The 23,764-nt window shown below is 43.5% G+C and overlaps 2 protein-coding genes across 9 annotated transcripts in view; both read right to left on the bottom strand.

The window, feature by feature from the left end:
• opa1 (OPA1 mitochondrial dynamin like GTPase) overlaps positions 1–17,380 on the bottom strand; it is a 44,999-nt gene extending 27,619 nt beyond the window's left edge. Inside the window, exons 1-21 of one of the 6 annotated variants that reach the window (XM_030372462.1) lie at positions 17,181–17,380; positions 16,223–16,538; positions 15,993–16,089; positions 15,494–15,601; positions 14,623–14,661; positions 13,058–13,140; positions 9,814–10,014; positions 7,821–7,874; positions 7,285–7,389; positions 7,016–7,102; positions 6,782–6,895; positions 6,418–6,498; positions 6,219–6,293; positions 5,134–5,205; positions 4,912–5,011; positions 4,453–4,583; positions 3,755–3,827; positions 3,586–3,658; positions 2,884–2,999; positions 834–898; positions 571–647 (exon numbers count right to left, since the gene is read on the bottom strand). In XM_030372462.1, the coding sequence (XP_030228322.1) occupies positions 571–647; positions 834–898; positions 2,884–2,999; positions 3,586–3,658; positions 3,755–3,827; positions 4,453–4,583; positions 4,912–5,011; positions 5,134–5,205; positions 6,219–6,293; positions 6,418–6,498; positions 6,782–6,895; positions 7,016–7,102; positions 7,285–7,389; positions 7,821–7,874; positions 9,814–10,014; positions 13,058–13,140; positions 14,623–14,661; positions 15,494–15,601; positions 15,993–16,089; positions 16,223–16,538; positions 17,181–17,209 (2,096 nt within the window). In that variant the 5' untranslated portion in view covers positions 17,210–17,380. The remainder of the gene's footprint in view (positions 1–570; positions 648–833; positions 899–2,883; positions 3,000–3,585; positions 3,659–3,754; positions 3,828–4,452; positions 4,584–4,911; positions 5,012–5,133; positions 5,206–6,218; positions 6,294–6,417; positions 6,499–6,781; positions 6,896–7,015; positions 7,103–7,284; positions 7,390–7,820; positions 7,875–9,813; positions 10,015–13,057; positions 13,141–14,622; positions 14,662–15,493; positions 15,602–15,992; positions 16,090–16,222; positions 16,539–17,180) is intronic. The other 5 variants (XM_030372463.1, XM_030372466.1, XM_030372464.1 and 2 more) reach the window with 5 other exon arrangements.
• A 666-nt stretch (positions 17,381–18,046) lies between these two features.
• atp13a3 (ATPase 13A3) overlaps positions 18,047–23,764 on the bottom strand; it is a 116,015-nt gene continuing 110,297 nt past the window's right edge. For 2 of the 3 annotated variants that reach the window (XM_030372976.1, XM_030372977.1), the window contains 3 exons: positions 23,604–23,684; positions 22,170–22,262; positions 18,047–21,277 (listed from right to left, as the gene is read on the bottom strand). In XM_030372976.1, coding sequence (XP_030228836.1) covers positions 21,086–21,277; positions 22,170–22,262; positions 23,604–23,684 — 366 coding nt within the window. In that variant the 3' untranslated portion in view covers positions 18,047–21,085. The remainder of the gene's footprint in view (positions 21,278–22,169; positions 22,263–23,603; positions 23,685–23,764) is intronic. The other variant, XM_030372978.1, reaches the window with a different exon arrangement.

The raw sequence follows: 23,764 nt of genomic DNA, 5'->3' as shown, positions 1-23,764 counted from the left end.
TCATATTTCATGCGGCGGGCTCCTTTTGCTTGAGACGGTGCCGCTTGCTGTCGATTGCCTGCCTGCCTGCCCCCCCCCCCCTCCCACCCCTACTGTCTCTGACGGAGTTAGCGGGCTGTAGTTACAGCGCCCCTTCACAGGTCGTTCATCACAGCATCGACCCAGCGGCGACACACACACACACACACACACACACACACACACACACACACACACACACACACACACACACACACACACACACACACACACACACACACACACACACACACACACACACACACACACACACACGCACGCACGCACGCACGCACTTGGGACGGGACGTAACACTGTGCATACATCTCATTAAGAGAGCTTTTCCCCGATGTGGGGGAGGGGGGGATGGTGCGCAGGGGGTTCTCATAACATACATATTATGGGATGTATTATACACGATGGTTGGCGTGAGGGAACAGACGGTTCCCTAATTGGCCTCAGGTACCGGGTTTTTCAGAGTTTTGCAGATTGAAGCGAGTGTCACAGATTCAGGATAACGTGCACTCATGCTGCACACGTAACTCGACTCACCAATGTTTTGGAGTCACTTGACTCAGACTGATCACTTCATCCAGTATTTCGTTCTTGGCTTTTTCATAGAGCTCGTTCTGCAGGGAGACACATCCAAGTTACACAGCAGGTACACACACACACACACAAACAAACAAAGTCGCACAGACACATACACATCTAGATGACCACTCCAACCCAAATTATCTTATTTCATCAAAGTCTTAAAATGTTTCGGCAATCGTTATGAATCGTATTCAAGTGGGACTTTGTGATCTTCTCACCCGATCTAGTTCTCGCAGACGGGGATAGTTGTTCTTCCACTCTGTCTCCAAGTTGAAACGAGACGCTGCGGACAGAGAAAAACAGGGACGATCACATCCAACACGATGGATGACCTCTGGAAAAGCCAGCACCACCTTGTGTTTGTTTTCATAGTCTGATCTCTAAACTGCATAGATACAGAAAATGTTCACTGTAACAATGAAAAGCCATTTCCCAAGATTTTCTTCAAGTGAAAAACAAATCCTTGCAGTACATCGTCCACCAATTAAATATGCAGTCGGTAGCCAAATCTAATAACAACTGCAAATTGACAATTTCCTTATTCTGATCCACATGATCATCCATGACATGTAGCAACCTACCAGCGTGATCAGAAAGGCATAAAGCTCGCGTTCATCTTGCCTCTTGCGAGCACATGAATTAAAAGGTGGACGAGGTTATTGAGCGTAGTTACTTGCCAAAGAATACGTTTCATAAGCATAAAATAAAAAATTGCTTGAGCCGTTTATCCTCTCTACTGTGTCATAAGATCCTCTAAGACCGTACAATCAGGACAACGTCAGGTAGGAATTTATACACCGCAGCTTGACCTGCTGGTCGTTGAAGGCGGTTTGTCTCCCGCGAGCTCTTCAACCCGTCTGGATGAACTCATCTTTACAGCCCTTTTGCTTCGGTTTACTCTTTCCCGTTATAACGCTCTGCCCTATCAAACGCTGATACTTCCTGGCCATTGTACCCGTGGCCTCCCAGGGATAGGGACAGGCTGGGCTCTGCCTCAACCCCCGGGGTGATATACAGGCAGCTCTCAGCGCTTTAATGGCGCCCATCCTTTTCAATAAAAAGCGGGGACCTTTGCACAGACGACGGCGTCTTAACTGGCCCCTTAGCAGCAGTACGAATGGCGCCGCTCACCACACATAGACACCCTTAATCACCAGCCACACAAAACACACCCCGGGAGACGGTGTGCACACACTGTCCCCCTCTCGCTCACACACACACACACACGGTGTGCACACACTGTCCCACACACACACACACACACACACACGCAGTGTCCACTGCACACACTGTCGCCCTCTCGCTCACACACACACACACACACGCACGCACACACACACACACAAAACACACCGAGGGAGACGGAGTGCACACACTGTCTCCCTCTCACACACACACACACACACACACACACACACACACACACACACACACACACTGGGGAGTGGGCTAATTGCCGGGTGACGGGGGCGGCGGTGACGCCAGGCGGCGCGGCTCCGGAGCGCCGGCGTGTTTCTGACGGCCGGCGGATCAATGCGCCACACAATGCGCCGATGAGACCCGCCGCCACGGAGTCATAAATCTCCCCCCCCGCCGTTAGGGGCGGCTGCTAGGGGCCGGCTGGTTGTCAGGGCTAATGGGCGGAGGGGGGGGGGGCCGGGCTGGGCGTGTGGCAGGCTGCTGGGGCTGACCGAGCCGGGGGGGGGGGGGAGAGGGAGACGGAGAGGGGCTGTGTGTCGGGGCTGGGGACGTTATTAGGAGGTTTTAAGGTGTTGCGCAAGCGGAGGGTAAGGGTGTGATAAGGGTAAAGGATTGGACGCACAGCGCTGTCATTGGTGGATGATCATTGGTGGACCTGTATTTCGAAAGGGATCACGTGCAGGATTTTTACGTGCAATTATTGCTTTAAATTGCCATTATATTAACTAACAACTAATTAACCAATTAGGTTGTGATCTTACGTCAAAGATTTGTTTTGCAGGGAAAAAGTGACGACTAAGTGCAGACAATGGCAAAGGGGTATTTTCTTTCATAGATTTTTAACCTTGCGCAACAGTTATCTATTCAAATAACTAATATTAGTTTGTGACTTGTTATTGTCTCAACCCACGGAGCTTGCACTCCAACCATCTGATCAGGCTGCAGTTCCCTCACCGTCCAAAGGGACCAGCAATGAGAAGGGATTTCAGACTCTTACGCAAAGTCCATAATATAAGCAAAGACCTTTATGGAATATTGAACGGATTTGGCTCCGGTGCAGACTCTTACCTTTGAAAGCATCGGCCTGCTGCTCCACGGACTCCCTCACCATCTTCCAGAAGCAGTCGGACACGGCCAGGCTCAGGTTCTTAGTGGTCACCTGGTGGGCCTTCAGCATACCGTCACTGCAGAGAGAGAAGAACCACGTCGCTTATCATCACAACACAACACACACGCAAACATCCCACTCACAAAATGGGAGGACCGAAGTTGCATCAAGCAACAACTCCTTGTTTACGCTTTAATCTAGGGCTGCTCGATTATGGAAAAAAAATCATAGTCACGATTATTTTGGTCAATATTGACATCACGATTATTCAAATGATTATTTTTTGAGTTTGAAAAGATGATGATTGATTATGATTATTCAGTACGTCTCTCTCAATAACACTTTGTAACTGAGAACTTTGAAATTTCGCCTTAAAAAATACACGAAATGTTCCAAAAGAAAATGTTCTAATCTAAAATAATGCACAGATATGTATCAAGCTCCTCTGCACTTTCTACAAAACATTTTAAAAAAGAAAACTTGATTATGTTAATTTTGTGATAGTTTGACGCTAAAATCAAAATCGAATTCGATTAATCACCCAGCCCTACTTTTCCAGAGCGATTGATTAGATTGAGGCAGAGAATTATATAGAGTGCAGAGTAGATTTAGGAAGGTTTTTTGTGGTGCCTTGTAAACGCGCAATCAGGTAAACAACCTACCGAAGTAGTCGTGAATTCTGGAAAAAGTCCTCTTCGTAGTCCTTGATGGAATCTATGCTTTCGCTAGTGCTCCCTTGAACAGAAGAGATACACAGAGCTATATGACTCAAATGTTCAATTCTACAAGTATGGGAGAGAGCAGCGGATTAGCATGAATGGCACGGCTTACCTTTCCCTGTCACAACTGCAAAGTATCCCAGAGCCTTCATGGGGAACAGCTTGCCTTCAACAATCTGTTGGATCTGAAATCCAAGACAAATAAAGAATCAAGAGACTGAAGATCGCTTGTGTATCTCTGTTCCACCAAGCCTGTGAACCAAGTTCAAATATAAGACTTCGGCGCTCCCTGGTGGAGCTAACATGCACTGCTGATTGCTCCAGAATTTGTAAATTTAAAGGAAAATGATTGTGTGATGTTACTGCAGAGCATTTTCATGTCACAGATTATATTTAGCACCCAGAAGAATATTTCATAAATTTCACCAATAATGAATTGAATATAAGGTGGAAATATCAGTGAAATATCAGTTTTTCTTTTATGGTTTCGAGGTATATACAAAATCATACATATTTTGTGTACATAAATGTCATACATTTCAACCCAGAAAGAGGCTTTTCATGTTCCAATACAAATCGAAGACCTGAAACGAAGTATGACAATGGCTCTGTAACGTCACACCTATTTAATTCCATGCGATCTACCTTTCGGTCGGTCTGGTTCACACACAGAACACCAAGTTCCAAGGAACTTCACCCCAACCCTCACTACACCTCGACACAGCATCGGGGGGCCATCTCAGGCTATTGTCCGTGCGGTCTGGGGGTTGATGCCGGGGGGAGAGGGGGGGGGGGGGGGGGGGTTCTTACCCTGCTGGGGCTTGCCAGGTTCTTCTCAGCCAGGTCCACCTTGGTCAGGACAAATATGGTCCTCTTGCCATGGGGGTCCATCTGGCTGACCAGGTCTGTGACGATGCTGCGCTCGGCGTCCACACTGCCATCTGGCGAGAGATGAATGGCGATAAGATGAATGGAAGTTAATATCTAAAAAAAAATGATGGCATTGATTTTCATCATAATACCAAACGGTTAATATACTATAGTGCAGAAATTAAAGCGAGAATTTAACTTATAGTATTATGATCATTATTTTAACCCAGGAAATGTATGTTTTTAATTGTATCATATTCCAAAAACGAATTACACTATAATGCTAAAATTATTTATTCTTTGATTGCGTTGGGGTCAGCTAAACAACGAAACATGCCGTTTTGCCACTATTGACCACCTCCTCAGATGACCTGTTTAGTGTTCCGCCTGGGCGCTCACCTTGAATACACAGGATGATGGCGTTGGGGTTCTGCATGTAGGCCTTGCTGATGCTGAAGATGGTCTCCTTGGTGTCCGGAGCCATGCCTGAGGTCACCGTCTGAAGCGATATTAAAACAACACACCGATTGTCTGTGTCTGCGTCTGTGGATGACCAAAGACGTGATGGGCTGTGCTTGAAGTACTGTGTGTGCGAGTATGTGCGTGCGCCTGGGCACTCACACTGATGACTCCTGGCAGGTCCACCAACACCATCCTCTGTATTCCCGGGCCTTTGACGCTCAGGGATATTGTCTGCCAAACAGACACACGGAAGGGGAGCAATAACCAATTACGTCAGCTCATTTTTGTTAAGCTGCTTGCACATAAAAAAAGACAAGAATCAAATGACCCCAACACTGGGGTTGCTGTTGTGTAGGGCCCGACCGATTTATCGGCCTGCCGATTTAATCGGCCGATTATAGCCTTTTTGAAAATAATCGGCATCGGCCAAAAAGACGCCGATTACAACCGATTATTTATTTTTTTAATAAATGTTATTGCGCTTAGTATCCTGCAGATTGCGCTCCTACTCGCCTTGCTATCTAACAACTTTAGCTGGAGTAAAAAAGAGGATTGAGAGGCTCACCTCACCAATGTACACAAGACGCGTTGTTTGAGCATGTTGTGCCTGTTTTTCTTTAGGTCCCAGGCCATGTTAATTTGTTATACTGTAGACTCTAACGGTAAGACCATACTGCTCAGCACGCACGTGTTAGTCACTGCTCAGGAGCGCAGCACATTGGGAGTTAGTTATTTATTTTACATTTTACATTACACTAATTTTTGACTGTAAATGTATTCTAAAACACTCAAAGGTTCTGCATTCAATTCACATATTCGTCAAAAGTGTTTAAAGTATATTTAAGGTAACAAAAACTATGTTTTATATGCTTTTTTTTTTTTTTTTTTTTTTTTTTTAATCGGCCGATTAAATCGTAATCGCAATTTTTCTCTGAAAATGATCGGCATCGGCACTCAAAAATCAATATCGGTCGGGCCCTACTGTTGTGTTTAGTTCAAATTGGAGTTTACTATTGGGACTTTGACCAGTTTACCGCAGACCATATAAACACAACATGACAGAAGCAAATAAGCTACAACATAAAGACCGCCGTTACAATATCAGCAGGAGAAGTCATTGCGTCGTACGTATCCCTTTATGGTCCGACAATCAACTCTAAATCGGCCATTAAACTACCAGGTGACCAATCCCTCCCTCAGGTTGGCACAGGAAAGCCGCTCTGATGCAACGCTGTGCAGCTCACCTCCGGACTGACGGTCTGGCCTTCCTTCACGCTCTTCCTCATCCTCAGCTCAATCTCGTGCCTCAATGCGGCCAGCTGGGAACAACAGGGGAACAGAAGGTACGCAGGTCAGTGAGAAGACGTGCACGTGAACCTGAAGGATGGCGGTGGATGGGGGAGTGCTGCAGGGAGGGGACGGCGGACAGGCCAGTCGTCTTACGTCTTCCTCCTTGCCGAGGTCGAACTCCCGGCCGCTGTCCTTGAACATGGCCACGTGGTGGGGGCCCTCGCTCAGAGTCACCTGGGAGAGGGGGCACGAGGTTTAGCACGGTGATACAATTACTTTGGTTCACGTCCAAAATTGTAAAATGATTAATTAAAAAAATAATTTGAAAAAAAATTCTTAAGAAAAAAAGTGTATTTCGTGACATAGTTCAAAAGATAGGAGCACATTGGAAATTACTCCAGTGTGCACTTTAAATTTGACATTAAATTCAGATATATGCCATCAAGGAGCAGACAGAGGTCAAGACACCGAGCCAATACATTATCCCGGCCTCCTGTGTGATACAAACGGGTCTTACCTTGACTGGGGACCGGGTCATCATCTCTCCAGAGCCTCGGGGGAAGATCCTGGCCTGAGCGATCATCTCCAGCACGCTGGTCTTCCCCGCACTCTGGTCTCCGACCACCACCACCTGGGAAAGGTACGAGAGGAGGGCGGTGTTAGTGAGATGGAGGGCAGCATGGACAGAATCAAGCCCACTGTGATACAGGAAGACGGAACGGGTTTGGTCCAATGTTTGGCTGCTTCGTACCCTGGGTAGGTGGTCCTGGGTGTTGTAGTTTGAGTCATAGTCTGACAGGATGTCCAAGACCTCAGAATACAGGTCGATCAGAGATTTCTGCAAGAGGCATCGGTGAAAAAAACTGGAGATTCAATCATTTTCTTTAATAAATGTAAAAAGTTAGCCGCCTAAAATCCCACCAAATTCGAAGAACATTACAAACGGTAAGCATAGGCAATATTAAACAGTTCAGTCAATTGTATTCTTGTCTTGGCTCCTATGAGTCCTATGAGGCCCACCTTGATCTTCCTCTGATGGATACCCTTGTCGTCCTTCTGTAGCACCACCTTCCTCAGCTCCTTGTTCTCCTTCTCCAGCCTTTCCAGCATGCGTTGGTATTTCATCTGAGAACATGCAGCACAGAGAGCACAGTGTGACCATGGAGAACATGAAAACATTAGGGTGCATCACAGGCAAACATGAGCGTAATGCTACAACAAAAATGTAGTTTTTAGTTGGAGCCTCAACACGCCTGTGTACGTTGCACATTAACGAAAAAATGAAGTACATCTTGTTATTTAATTTCTACTTTCATAAAGGGAATTACAAGTTAGGCTTTGAATCAAAGTCATTAAATCAACAATGCAGTAAGAATAGAAAATTATAATTCCTGAACAAAGAAGTTTCTAAAAAAACAACTTGATGGATTGCAGGGTAGCTATATAATTTTAACATGACATTTACATTAATGGCATTTAAATGAGGCTAGCAGATTGTATTATTAGCTGTAAGTTCATTACAGGTTGAAAGAGTGTGTTTCAAACGTAGTGCATACCTGGGTACGAAGGAGCTCCTCTTGAAGCTGGTCTAGTTTCTCCTTGTCTGATGACTGAGTGAGGAGGAGGAGTCATAACAACACACAAACAAGCCAGAGTTAACTCCTCGTCTTACCCTGCGCACGCGACCCTATTCCCTCGTCACGTTTGCGACCACCTCCGTGAAGACACATACAGGACATGCACATTTAATTACACAAGCCACTCAAATCAAGCAGTTCGACAAACGGAATGCCCTGTTGGGGAACAAAATAAATCGTGGAGAGGATCATAGTTCCAAGTCATCCGTATTGATTTGTTGTAATGATTGGTCGACTCGTATCCCGGCTATAATGTGCTATTCCATCGTCTTCCGTACCTGCCATACCGTACCATGAGCAACCGCTTATTAAGATGGACAAAGGCACCCCAAACCAAATGTGGCATGGCAGGAAAACTTGATTTCCGTATAACATGCAGGTCAGGAAAATGTTTGAGTTTGCCAGATCATCGTTAACACTTACAATCAAACTACAATGCTGAACAGCTCAACACTGATTGCAGACAATTCCATCCACAAAAAAAAAGGAGCTCATCTCTCAGTTGCCTGGTTACGCTTCTCCAAATCAGCAGAGCAGGGTTTGATTGTGGGCCGGGCCCAGTCTCAGCTCACCGTTCATTTTGAATGCACATATTGCTGCATGGTGCGGTATAGCAAGTTGTAGCACGGGAGCGACAGAGTTACGTTGTACACAGTTTGATTAGAGCAGAGAAGATGAGGGAGGACAGGACGAGGGTGCGTGGTAATGGGTTAAGCAGATGGGATGAAGGCAGGGGATAGGGGAGTTAAACAAAAAAAAAGTACACTTAACACACACAAACACACACACGCACACAAACACAATCACAATGCTACATCTGCGCCTTAAATTATAAAATTTGTAATTCATGTCTCAATACGATAACTGTATTGAGAAGCCCTATGGAATAAAAATGGTATTGCAACTGGCCAAAATGATGGTGCAGATGCAATTGAATATGAATACCATTCACAATGACCTCCTCTGAGCTTTGACCTTCTGATGTTGCTCCAGCATATTGCCACGTCTCAGTGTCAGCCAATGAGCTTTCCACGTTACAACCGCACTAGTGCTCACGAATGCCGTTCATGCCATGCATTTGGGTGTCACTTGAGTCCATGCAGTGTATGCATATGCTTGGAGGGCCGGTTCCGAAAAGGGGGGGAAAATCACAGGAGCGTACGGTCCCTTGCGGGATCCCCAGAAACCTGAGGTTGAACTTATATCCCCATCAGGAGTGTTTTTAAATCAACTTTATTTATACTTACTACTATATGTGCACCTCTTCAGCTTGTTATCAGCTATTCCTCTGAAGAGGCTACTTGGGACAAAATCTTAGACCAAAGGAGTCTATGGTTGAGTGCGTTTGCATGGAAAGGCTTAGATTGGAGCAATGTGTGGGTTTTGATGGAATTAGCAGACTGGGCTATGTACCTGATGCAGAGCCAACTGTCTTAAATTAATGTTAACCAACATGACCAGTGTTCCAGTACTGCCATCAATGCCCAAAGAGCCAGTGATATAATCATTTAGGGATAAAACTAATATCCAAGCTGATCAGGACCAAACACAAACAAAGTGATTCATGAGTACTACTTACACTGAGAGGGTTAGGATAAGTACTGTTCCCAACACTAAATATCCTAACCCTTAGATCCGAGCTTATATAATGGAAACTGTTAACGGAAAAATTACCTCAACCACTAGAAGAGATATCAGGGATCCAGAAGTGATCATTAAATCAACGCAATTAAAATCACCCATTTGCTCTCCCAAATCCAACACCGTGTCCTCCAGAATGAGCTCATCTGATTCTCGCTTGATTCTAGCTACAGAGGTATCACTGCACGGTCCCATTGCATCACCATTGGTGGTCTCCAATTGGTGGAGATGGGGAACCCCAGGGTGACTGGGGATTGGCCGGGACCTTCACCTTGTATCTGTGTGGAGGAGGAGGGGGGCTGGGCTTCGGTGGAGGAGGGGGGCTGGGCTCTGTTGGTGGTGGTGGTGGTGGTGGAGGTGGTGGTGGTGGTGGGGGACTCGCGCTATTGGCTGCCGCGGCGGCACGACGGACCTCCTCCTCATGCCTCTGAATCTGCTGCTGAATGAGAATGAGCTCCCCGAGCAGACCCTGCTGGGAGGGACGTCACAGTGAGAGACAGCAGCGGTAACCAACGGGGTTACCTCACCCTCCTCCCATACAGGGCGAGCCTGCCAATCGGTCCAGAGAAGGCGGGGCATAGGTCTTCCACGGGGGCCAATGCTTGACGGGATCGGTTAAGGGGTCAACGCTGTCATAGAATCAAGTTCTTTCTTTCCGGAGGGAAACATGTTGCCACCATGATCACCGCTTGCTGATAAGAATCCGCCTCTCTCTCTCTCTCTCTCTCTCATCGAGAAGGAGAGACGGTCGGACATTGCAAAGTGTGAGGGCGGAGGAGGCGACTGATACCACAACCAGTGTCTCCCAGCCAGTGGCGCGCTGGATACACTCTCTGTACTCGCCAGTACACAAAGTGGTTCCCCTGCATGGATCCAGTCAAACAGCACTGCAGCTGGATTACTGGCGCCACTGCATGCAACGTTTTTGCATGCAGTGCAGCCCCAAATAATTAATAATATCTTATTTTATATCATATATGTAATTGGTGCCCCCTACTGCACCCCTTCAATGGTTACATTATAATTATAGCAAAATATTGTACCATAGAATAATTAAATACAAATGATATTGTAGGTTGGCCTGGAAATCCAGACCCAAATCTAGAAAGCTGTAGGGTCTGGCAACGAGTAATAAAAATAGGCCAGCTCGAGGGGCAGCACCAAGCATGCATTTGAAAATTTGAAAATATCACTGCACGCAATTGGATAACACTACGACCAATGAGAAGAAGGAAATGGGTGACGTATCCAGACCAGCGGAGCTAACCAATAGATAGACTCTCGCCGCATCCGGTCGGTAAAACTCCAACGCTTTTGGCCCGCCTATAACAGATACACCGATGTGATTGGTTAATGTTCTGGGCCAGGGGAATCGGGGAGTGAGTATCTTGCTCGTTCCCAGAGTGGCTCACTGAACAAATGTACTATATTCTAATTTTGCTCTCGCGAGAACTCTGGATTTTCAGGTTAATTGTAGGTGCCATTATTTCACAAATGGCTTCAGACTCAATGAAGGAGCGTAAAAGGGAAAAAGTAGCCTACATATTTGATTGTGTAGAACAGAAGCAACCAAATAATGAAATCCCGACAATGAGATGGCTTCAAAATGCAGACTGAAAACGGAATTTTGTGCAGACATCAGTTCCAGAAAAATGTGGCTTGTGCTTAAATGCTTTCTGGTTATGTTAAAATGCTAGACCGTTTTTATGAGACCATTTCTGTTGGAATGCATCTGCACCTGAACACTACTGGAATCAGTGATCAAACTAAAACCTCTCTGTGACCGTGAACATCAGCACTGTGCACGCGCACATCAGCACCGTGCACGCGCACATCAGCACCGTGCACGCGCACATCAGCGATGTGCACACACACACATCAGCCCTGCTGCCTGAAAAAGACGCAGGAGCAACACTAAGCCACAAATATCAAAAAATATATAATATTTTGAAAATAATGCAATAAACTTACTTCAAATAACTAACTCACCCTAACCATTGTGCAACTATACCAACCGACATTAGTCATACTTGAGTTCCAACTTATAAAATGCACTGATTTCGAGCAACAAGAGATGTTGTAAAAGTGTATGGTGGAGGCATTCAAATCAGTTTCAGCTCTTTACAACTAGGTGCCTAATTATATTTGTATGCATTTGGGCAAATGGGCCTGATGATTGTGGTGGTGGTAGGTGGGAGAACTATGCTGATCAAACATGGATTAGCGAAGCAAGCGCTGCGGTAATCTAATGGTAGCAGAGAGCGGACAGCAGGGAATGATTAGTTTTAGTCCACTATTCCCCACTGTTTTATTCATTTGGAGAACTTGACACAACCAAAAACACTGAATGACAGTGTTGTCATTATGCGTTTTTTGTGACATTTAATTTAATTCAATTTTAAACACGTTGGGGCGCTTTGGACTAAAAGCAGTATAAGAGGAAAGCAGCATCTTCTTTACTTCATCTTCACAAAAACGTAAGTATTGTTTTGTCGTTGTTGCTGTCTACCTAGCCCTCTAAACAGTTTCAAACAGCATTGGTAAAAAGAAAAACAGACAATTCCATTCAACAGTAGACAACAGCGGACCAGAATAGGTCCATTTAGAGAGGACAGGCGGGACGCAGAACGGTGCAAAAAGAGGACAAAAAAACAAGGGATACAAATAGAATGGGCACATACAGTGTAGAGTTAGGCAGCTGCTGTAGTTTCTCTACATTGTGTTCAGGTTGGGAGGGAAAGGGTAAATGAAAAGCAGAAGCATGTGAAAAAAATAAAAGAACGGCAACATAAAAAAAAAAGTCAAAGCAACAGGAAAATATGGATTCCTTAACTGTGTGTCTACGCAGTTTTATTGATTTTATAGTATTTAACTTATTCTCCCAATCTGTACTTTATCAATGCAATACATATAAGATGTCTCAAACAGCTGCTCAGAATTAGAAACTAGATAATGGTAAGTTACATATTAAGTAAATTGCTTTAATTCAACGTGTAACAAAGGATTGAGACTGTTACCAATGGCAACGCTGTGTTGTCTGCCTTCACTTCAAGGAGTGGAACGATGCACAATCAACTCAATGTAAGAATCATTTCAATAAATGTAGCATGTACACTGCAGGAAAAAGCAACGGCCGTTGTTGTGAAGGACAATAACATCACTGCCACTATCTGAGTTCAAGGGGTCTGTTGCGTCTATGGCCTGACTTAAGATAGGCATGAACCAGACGGAGTCAATTCTGATTCACTGCAGAATGCAGACAGTGCAACACCCCATGTGGAGAGACGGAATGAGGCAGGGTACGAAGGGTGAGAATGAGAGTGGGTGGTGTTGTCAGGTGGGGTGGAAGGTAGCTGGTGTAGAGGGCTGGTGGTGGTGGTCGGGACCAGGGAGTGGCGGGCTGGGGTGGAGGGTGGCTGGAGTGGAGGGTGGCTGGAGGGTAGCTGGTGTAGAGGGATGGTGGTGGTGGTGGTGGCAGGGACCAGGGAGTGGCGGGGCACGGGTGGAGGACTTACCTTCTTGTACTGCTTGTCACTGGCCTCCGTGGAGGCGGGGGCAGACGCGTCGGTGGCCTTCAGCGCAGGCTCGCCGGCCGTTTCTACCAGAGGAAAGAGAACCACAGAGAGACCGGTGGTTAACCTCACCGCCCCTTCACTGGTCAACACTGTAGTCCACTGCAAGCGATGAACATCTATGACCAGCAGCAAGACTCAACATCTACGGGCAAACTGAGTACAAGCAGCAGATGTATATCGATATGCGATTCAAATGTTATAAAAAGGAGGGCTGTCTTTATCAGGTTTTGCTGGTTTAAAACTTCTCGGCAATATAAGAGTTACATGGAATATAAGAATCAACAGCTGGGAGACTAACAAAGGGCCTTGACCCATCGAGTGTGGCAGGTGTTTGGGGGGGCCGGGAAATGGGCACGCTTGGGGAACAAGGCGCGCCAAAGCTGTGACCTCCAGAGGAACATACTCTGTGTTCTCCCGGCGGTGTCGCAACACACCAGCCTGGGAACACGTTATGGAAAAAGAGTCTTTCCTCACAGCTCTTTTCTGGAGCGGGTGGTGTGTAAACGCTGGTCACCGCTACAACAAGATACACGCCTCCTTGCCTGTGTGTGAGTCATGGAATTAAACATGCGTGGACAGGTCTGTTTGCATTCTTCCTAGTAAAACACCCTATAGTATAAGCTATGACCTTTAAAAAAAATACTTTAAACTGGAGATTAAAATGAAAAAATGCAAGGTTATCCAAAGTACCCATTTTCCACACATTTGAATCAACTTCTCCATTAGAAAAGAGATGTTAGTGAAATTAGAGAAAAGCAGGTGACATGAGTTATGAAAATATGCAATTCATAGGAGGCCAAGGCACACATGCATGAGACATCCGACACCAAAGAAAGTGAAAAGGGGTAAGTGGAGATTTAGGACAAGTTCAAGATCAGCTCACTGGATCTGTTGTTCTGATTAAGACCTTATGAATTTCTAGTTTGGGTGTGGGCATGCGTGTGTGTGCATAGCCATGTTTCAGATGCATCACTGCTTCTTGTTGTACTGCAAGTGAAAAGCATTTTAGTTCTTATTTACAGGTAGAAATATGGCAGGGTTAGCCAAGCAACTTAAAACCCCCAAATGCTATCCAGAATACTGCTCAATGGTAGCTCTGTAACACAGGGAATGAAGCCCTTATCAACACTATAGACAGGTTTTTACATTTTTACTGCCCAAAAGGTTTACATATTGAAAAAGGTTTATATATTGGTTGAAATATGAAAATTGATACAAGGAATAATGCAGCTAACATAGATTTCAATTTTATTTGTAAAAGTATAAAATTATAATGAACCAGAAACCACAAATGTATGAAAATGTGTAGAACGGGAGGCCATGTATTGGACAGGTCCTCTCTGGAACAGTATACTACGCTCCTCACAGTGGGGTCAGTAGGTGCATCACAGTACACACACCCAGACAGGTACAGAGGAGAAGGGCTTCACAAGAGGGGGGGGAGCTGGTGGTAGCACTATAAACACATGACACTACCGAGGAGTAGCATGTAGGGGTTTACACACCTAACAACAGATGCAGACCAGAGGCTCCAGTCACTATACCTGTGAAAAATGCGGAGGAAGGGGAAGAAGGTAGGGGAGGAGAACAGAAAAAAAAACAAAAAAAAACAGCACAAAATAAAAGTTATGTGAAATGGGACTAAAGCAGTGGAGGTGTCGCAGCACAGCCACGGCCTGGTGATGTGTGGTGGTACAAAAGAACGAGAAGAACATGGCAGACAAATGGCACTTTCACACAACACACGCCGCACACCCTCTCGGCCAGGCCCAATGAAACGCATAAGCCCTGTTGTCTCATTATGATTATGTTGGAATAGAAATAATAACAATGTGCACACATTTAGGGGGAAGAATATACCTAAGTGTAGCGTCAACCTCATGGAAAAGCTATGCTTAATGGACGTTTTTGTTGGCCTTTCGTAATGCTGCCATTTGCTGAAATCCCATTTTTTTATATATGTGTATTCTATGCGTTAACATTATTAGAATCTAGCAATACTAGTACCATGCCATTTGTTGATGATAAAAATGGCAAATTATGTAAATTCCTGTTGCCCTACTGTAACTTCTGCACATGCCTTCTTTAGTTGCCTACCGCAACTAACGCAAATGTTTTAATTCAGTAAGTCTACACAATCTAAAGAAAATAAAGGTCACACGGTTCACATACCAAGCTGGAAAAAGAGCATGGCAGCAGTGGTGTTAGATAAGAAGGTTTGCAAAGCCCAATGCAAATCTGAGAGACAGATCAGGACAGGTGCAATTCAAGAAAATTGGATATAAACGATAGCTTCATTTTCTGGTGAACATATGCAAAGTCAGGTATATCATCTCCAATGTCAACATGAACTATATTAAGGTCTTATCAACTTACCAGTGGACAGTAGGCTTTTGAGGAAGGCAAAGTTCTCTCCTATCTTATTCATGTCAGGAAGTAGTTTGGCAATTTCCTCCATCTCTGGAAGCGCTTTGGCCAGTTTTTCTGTGGTACAAAACAGTAGAATGACTCTCAATTCCAAACTTGCCCAGTTGAAAAAGCTCAGACAACATCATTAAAGGAAGGGTTAGATACATCTTAAGACACTTTTACATCATTAGAAAAACGTATGCTGGTGATTTACAATGCACTATTGGTCCTGGTGTTTTCATCTGTGTTATTACTTTGAATAAATTATGTAGCTTGTAACTGCAGTTTACCTTGTTGGCCGATCAAAAAGGACCCAAATATGTCATTAGATGTAATTAGCCGCAGTCACACATGCTCAAATATATTGTATATTGGGATGTTCCATACAACTGCAAAATTCAGCAACATTAACTATGTAAAACCAGCACTAAAACTATGATGAATTACATGGACAGAATCCGCTTACCTAGATCAATCTGTTCGCTCAATTCCCAGATGTAATCGGGAATGACCCAGTTGTATTCACTGAAATCAGGCAAAAAGTCCTTCCACTCCTCATAGGTCTGAAGGAAAACGACATTGACATTGGTCATCCAAAAATATAAAGTTTCGAAGCAGGTTTGCTCTGCTGTTTTCAATGGAGTGGAACACTTTAAGAGCAGCAAAGTGATCTCATAGCCAACATCTCAAACAAACCTTTTTAGCTGTATAACCTCCACCAACGGCCGAGCCCAGAACGATGTAGCGGAGCCTCAGAATCCTGGCGGCTAGCCGCAGCATCCAGAAGTTGCGCTGCTGCTGGTGGCCGCGGCCCCCAGACCCCGGTGGGGGTTTAGGGGGTCTCATGGGCAGCCGGGACATGGTGGAGATGTGACGGGCGGCCGTGCGGTGAGGGGGAACCTGCTGGTTGGAGTAGCGGTGGTGGATGGCACGGGAGAGGGGGTGCAGCTTCTGCAGGGGGATGCGAACCTTCACCCCCATGTTGTTGGAGACAAGGTTCCTGCAGGCCATGCTGAGAAGGAAAACAAATATGTAAAAAGACGCTCACAAACACAAACCATATTGCTTTGGTCATCTTGTTCTTGCAGTCACAATTGATTTCACAATAGCATATAAGTTGCAGTACATAGCATGATTTTTTTCTATTTTACTTAATGTGTATGTGTGGGTCCTTGAGCAACAACAAAGAGGCTGCACACGCGATAACTAGTAGAAAGATCAGCCAATTACGACACAGGACATAACAAAAGCAACCTTTACACATCACACAATGTCGCACAAACATGCCAATATGATTTGAGATATGGTAGAGAACTGAACTCATTGTATAACTATATCCGTAGAGGATAGTAAGAAAGCCTGTGAAAAGTTTTAACAGTATTAAAATACGTTAAGTGAATGGTGAGCTCCACACACACACACACACACACACACACATACACACAGAGGCCGCTCACAGACGAGAATGACATGTCATGTATAGTTAAATTAAATGTTATGTTTTAGATCGAAATTCAATCGACGTAAGCGTTTAAAGAGGTTATGGAGGTATGACACACCCAAGCTGTCCTCCGCTGTCAAAATGTCCAGATACCAGTGTCAGACGAGAAAAGATTGCATTAGCTACGATTAGCTCTATTACAGCTGAACTCACCAGGTCATTTTGCCCCCGACACGCAACATGGTGATATTCCCAACAACGAATAAACAATTAGATGCTTGTAAAATATTTTTCAGGTCCAATAGACATCCTCTTTCATATTGATAAACATGCACTGCCCTGTTCGAGCGCTAACATGCTCTTTAGCTAACAAGGACACCGACTGACAGCTCCACTTCCTGCACAGCGGTACGCCCCCGAATGACGCCCTGACAAACTATACCCAACCTTTTTGGTTCCTAGATAACGCTTTTTGTTTCGGTTTGCACAGGTGATATTTTTTTATATATCTCTTTATAGATATATAGATATAGATAGCTGTAGACTGGAATGTTTGGATTAAATATTACTGACGTCAAATGACCAGCTATTAATTTCGTTTTTAGCCTATGATTATTAAAACTGAACATTAATATATGTCAATATGAATTTGCCTCCATCAAAGCACCATAGTCTAATTATTAATCAAGTGCTCAAACAGCCAGCCACCATAACATCAGAAAATTCAGCATGTCGAGCTACTCTTGTTGATGCACAATTCTATTATTGGTTGTGACATAGAACAAATTGTTGTTTTTTACTTTACCAAAACAAACAAATAAAAACATATGCAAATTGTTTTAAAGCACATTTATTTATATATATATATATATATCAAAAAAAATAAATCAAAAATGCAATCATCAGTAAAAGCATAAAAGAGAAAAGTAAAAATACAAAGTACAAAAATGTGCCGATAATTTACACCTCTGCTTATAAAAAGGATACCTGTGCGGGTATTCAATATTTGAGATGCAAAGTTAATGCATCAAATACCAGATATTTCAAATACAATTTTTCCGACTGGTAATTTGGGTATCAATATTTTTTTAGTACCCTCCTAAATGTATTTTAGATATTCACATTCCCCTGAGGAAAGTTTCTATGTACCCCATACATTGCCTTATCATATTTGGGGTAATGTAAATGGGTTGTGTCAAATCTGGAACATGATTTGGGAGATGAACTTAATAGCATATGTGCATGGTACCTATACAAGAGAAAGGGTTCATTCTACACATTGCTTTGAAATGGCAAAAAAATGTTAAAAAACAACTGACAAGAGCATAATTTCAAATTTTGAAACAGAACATTGTCAAGGGGCCAATTTCTGATTGGAAGCTGAGCCTAAAATACTCTGTCGTTAAACCAGGCTGGTATTTCTGCAGAAACACTTTCTTCAGTTAGCATAGAATTTGATAACAGAAAAACACATGAAAGCTGATTAAAGTATAGTTTGGTTGTAAGAAAATATTTAGTTATTAGCAATCAAATTAATTATACTTCCCTTTTTTGTGCAAGAGACCATTAGTAATTTGATCCAACAAATATAATAACTAAACTAACTAAAAATAATGGGCAAATAGTTTCCAGGATGAAACATTGTTTAAAGATGATCAACAGTCTAGTTGAGCCTTAGAAAACACCAAATAGGTATTCAAGTCCCCTGATAATGTATCCAGATGAATGATTACCATTTTAAAATAAATGCCCAGAATTCATGCCTTAACAAGGAGGACCTATGCTTATTGCACACCTATAACGGAAGCTCAGAATACAAAAATATACCCAAATAATTAAACTGCCAATTAGCCTACAACCCATTTTATGAAAAAAGTACCAAAAAAGGTAAAATAAAAATAAAACACGCAGACAACAGCCCTTTGATATGAGAAAAAAAAAATACACTTTGAAAACACACTGACTTTACAGCAAACATTTACAGAGGTAATCTGATACCAGAATTATTATCAACAACATAGATCCAGTACAGTTCAGTCTCATCCAAGGTTGTAGAATTTGACAGAAGTAGACTTGAATCAATTGATTAATAACATGATACAATCTTTGGAACATAGAGATGTACTATAAAGCCTTGATAATAAACACAAAATAAATATTGCATTGGTTTAAATTATTTAAAACATTCATCTATTTAACTTTAACCCTAATACCCAAACCCAGACCATCTGATTCATTTTAGGGTATTGATGTATTCAATCTATGTAAGCAACAATTGTACTTCATAGGCAATGGCTTTTATTTTGGACTCAAGGTTTTGAGCCTATTTAAATAATCACATATATTTATCTTTTAATATAGCAACACACTAACGCGATTAAAAACGGATGTATGAACGGAAATAATGTGATCTGAAATAGCAGACTGACACAATGATTGCCTGTTTGAAATACATGGTCAGTACAATTAATAAGATAACGATTGAGGTTAATGGTCTGATCCTGACACAAATCTTTCGAACTGGTTGCGATCTAGACTGCAGCCCAATGAAGTTGGGCAACAGATTTCTGTAAAGCATGTTCAGAAAATCGTCTGTGCGATTTTGGCACAGAAAGGCTCAGGACTGAAATGAAACGACGGTGAAGAAGTAGCGTCGGTACAATTGGGAGATGGACTGATAAGAAATGTTTGTATTTTTTGGATTGCAATAGGCTTATGCTATAAACACAAACAGCAATACTTTCCTCCAGTTCTTTTCTGCTATTCCTGTGGCATTGCATCATATAGGGCAGGGTTCTTTTTTAGCACAGTTTACCCACAGACAAAGACCCTAAACAGTTGGTTGGATCTTGACGCTTATTGTGTAGTTTTGCTCGATGATCCCACAATTATCCAGTCTTCCATAGGAAGCGATGCGATACGGACAGCATTAAGGATATATAATATATTGTAATATATTATACAAGCAAATGACTATACATCATAGAACTGTATGCAAGCCCTTAGCGTTGTTTGGACATGCATGAGGAGAAGTGAGGCCTTCGTTACATTACATGCTGAGTATTCTTTGGAGAAATCAAAATATCGGCAATGCAATACTACAGTTGTGTTTGAATCATTTCTGGACCCTACCTAAGGTTTCCAACGACTGGCGTCATGCACAGCCAAGGTCCTAGTCTCTTTGTGCTGACCTCAGAAGAACTACTAAAATTGGCTCCTATGTGCGCTTGTATAACATCATTGACTTAACGGTAATCTGAAATGGTATCACTGTTATCATATTTATGTATACTGTGCCTGCATTCAAATAATTGTCATGGGTGGAGATTCCAAATACAAAATGGAATTGGAAGATAAACACAGGTTCCTGCCTGTGGGTCCTCTTAACGGTGTGTGTGTGTGTGTGTGTGTGTGTGTGTGTGTGTGTGTGTAGGGCTGGGTAAAAAAAACGATTTTGGATCGATTTTGCAATATCGATTCCTGAGATCTATATATTTTTCTTTGTTACCATCATTATTATTTCTGCACTTTAATAAACAATGCCTTAATGGAATTTGCAGTGATGGAATGTTGTAGTTCAAATACACTTTCACTTGCAATTCCTTTCTTATTTCAAAATTGAGACAATTTTGTTTACAGCTCGTTTAAACTGTCTAATTTACAAGTTTGCACTTCAAACCTGTTGTTTAAGGTGAAGAGAAAAAATGAAGTACATTTGTATTTTGTAACACAGTTGAGCCATTTTCATTATTTAAGAGCAGATTGAATCGAATCGAGATTATTCGATTCAGAACCTCATGAATCGAAATCAAATCGATTTAGGAAATTGGCCACGATACCCAGCCCTGAGTGTGTGTGTGTGTGTGTGTGTGTGTGTGTGTGTGTGTGTGTGTGTGTGTGTGTGTGTCTCTCTCTCTCTCAAATACCAAACTAATTAAAGTCTTTGTATGGTGGACAACATGGCAATCTAATAATGCAGAGAGAGCGCACGGCAAGAGGGGTTCTGCCCTTTGTCAACACCAGCTGACAAACCATCAGACGAACAAGACCCAGTCCCCCACACCGGGGCTCCGTCCCCCCCAGGCGGGTTGCGTGGGACCTGACCTCCTGGAGGGGTGCTACGAGCTGCAGATCATCGGGTAGTCCTTCTCAGGACAGGGCTTGGCTTCGGTGGTGGTGGTGGGCCGCGGGGGCCAGTCGGGGTCCACGCGGAGCTCCTGGGCCAGGTGCATGTAGCGGGCCTTGGGGGCCGCGTTGCGCTGGCAACAGAGCCACGAGAGACACTTCATGCCCCAGTGGTCGATGCCCACCTAGACATTGTCGTAGACGTGACACGGGCCGAGGGGGGGGAGACCGAAGGGAAGAATAGAAACAGTTAAATATATTATAGGGATGTTGGTTTTATCACCATGAAATGTCAGCTACGGAAGCGATCGTACACCAGAGGGTTTTGCGACAAACACGTAAAAGAGACAGGTGATGGTATGCATAATGGGAGAGAGACGTCTTTCCTTTCCTTTTGTCTGCTGAAAAAATGACTAAAAATGCTTTATACTTTTCCTCTCTTCTTGTAAATCTGGATGCTGCAGTAGACCTACACATTAACTTTCGTCTTAAACTGGGGTTGCTGCTGTTGTTTTATTATCAACCTCCATTGAAGAACCGTGAGACGTATCCGGGTTAATAAAGTTTTAGTTAAGCTATTGTCCAAAATAGATAAACAAAATAAAAACGTACTCATAAGATGTTGGAAAAAAAAAATAAGAGAAAGATAATCGTGTGTTTTTGAAGATATTAAATAATAAATAAATATATAAATAAAATTATACACCTGCACTTTATGCTGCTTTGCATATCTGGTAGGATGCTTACAACTGCCATCAGGTTCTTAATTTAATCGGTATGTTGTGGTCGCCTAGCCACCATTGGTCCTGTTCATGGTCAACCTAATTTCATTTCAGTTTGGACAGAAATCTTGAACATAACCGAGTATAATCAAGGCTTTGGTCGGAGGTGAGGTGTCATGAGGAGGCAATGAGAAAACAGTAAAGAAAGTAAAGACGAATAGGAAGGCAGGGACGGGGTTGGTAGTGGAGCGTGATAAACAGACAAAAAGGATGTTAAGGACGCGTGAGGGGAAACAGAAGGTAGGGTTAGGTAGTTAGGATGCAAGGAAAGGAGGAGGTGTCTGTAATTCCCAACCTGTTGTGTCATGGCGGCGGGGGCATAGCCATAGCTAGTCTGCTTGTCCCGGCTGAACACAAGCTTCGACAAGACCACGTCCAGGATGAACGTCTATGGAAACGTGCACGGGATGCGGGGGGGGGGGGGGAATCATAGCAGAGAACACACCTTGATTTGATATCGTTGTCATAGTGCACGGTTAGCCTCTGTGAATAGTCGTCGACTAGGCACATAGAATAGATTGTTTTGCAGGTAACGTCACATCAGTGGAGAGAACGTGACGTGGAAGGCAGGAAGTGAAGGCAGGAGACGCGTACACTGGACTGGATATCAGTTCAGATATGTTTCTTGGAGGTTCAATGGTGCGTTCCAGCCTAATGGTTTAATAATGCAGTGCTATCTATCAAGGTCATAAGGGCTAACATTTTAGGCATGACCACGATCTTTGTCGATCTGGGTCTTTGATAGAAATACATTTAGTCAAATACTTCTTTAATAGTTGAATCTTGAAAATTGTGTGTGCGTGTGTGACAGCAGAACATTCCTTTGGGAGGATGGGGATAACAGCGTCGGTTGGATTCTAGAAGAAAAAGCTTTGTTTTTCTGCGGGGATGGACACCCTTCTCCTCTGGAATTTGCTGTATTACGTTTTCGTAACACAGCAAACATCCTTATTGTTTGATAGACTCTTTGTGCGGCGGCACTATCAAATCATTAGTGCAGTGCACATTCCATGCCATTATTCTAGATGGCGACACAATGTTAGAAAAGCACCATCAAAGATTATCGAACAAAGTAAAATCCAATTGCAAATGCTCGCCTATGGAAAGCTTTGGGATACCCTGGTCAACCAATTTAATCCATTCATTTGTTTAGACCACGCAAATGTCACAAATAATAAAGACATCATTGAGCGGCCATGCATTAGAAATTATATTACATATGATTCGCCGATTAGTTGGGAATAGGTCTGGCCTGACGAAGTCGAGGACACCGCTAATATCTTTTGATACTAGTTCTGCCCTTAGTCCGGTAGATGTTCAACATTTGGTTCCACAAAGTCTACATAAACTGTGTACATAACAGTGAGTACTGCTGCTTTACGTTCTCCATTTCACTTCCTGCCCTCCATCAGAAGATCGCTTGACACGGGTGTGACACAGCTGCAAACAACCCATTCAGAAATCCAGTAAACAGTATTGGTGAGTTAGTGATAGTGCAAGAACATAGCAACGTCAGATGTTTTTCCTTTGATCACACTTTCAATAATGCTGTGTGAGAAATACAATGACTCAGTTATTCAAGTTTAGGGTAAGGCAGAACGGTCTTTTGGTGCAGTGTCCACGCCTCTTGAAACACAATGAGACACGGATGACAACATTGCATGAGAAAATGAAGAGTCAGCATGATAAAACATTACGTAAACATTGTGCATTTCTGGGGGTGCCTTACCTCAACGAACACCGACACGGCGGCGTTGGCCAGAACAATGAGAAACAGCTTGATCCGCCACGAGAAGGGGACGCACACGATCTATAAAGAGCAGACCACAGTTGTAGGATTGTTTGGCCACATTATACAGTGACTGGATGGGGAAACATGATTAATAAAAG

Source organism: Gadus morhua, chromosome 12 (assembly GCF_902167405.1).
Source record: "Gadus morhua chromosome 12, gadMor3.0, whole genome shotgun sequence".
In the NCBI taxonomy this organism is placed as follows: domain Eukaryota; kingdom Metazoa; phylum Chordata; class Actinopteri; order Gadiformes; family Gadidae; genus Gadus; species Gadus morhua.
This window is presented reverse-complemented; position numbering and strand designations above follow the sequence as displayed.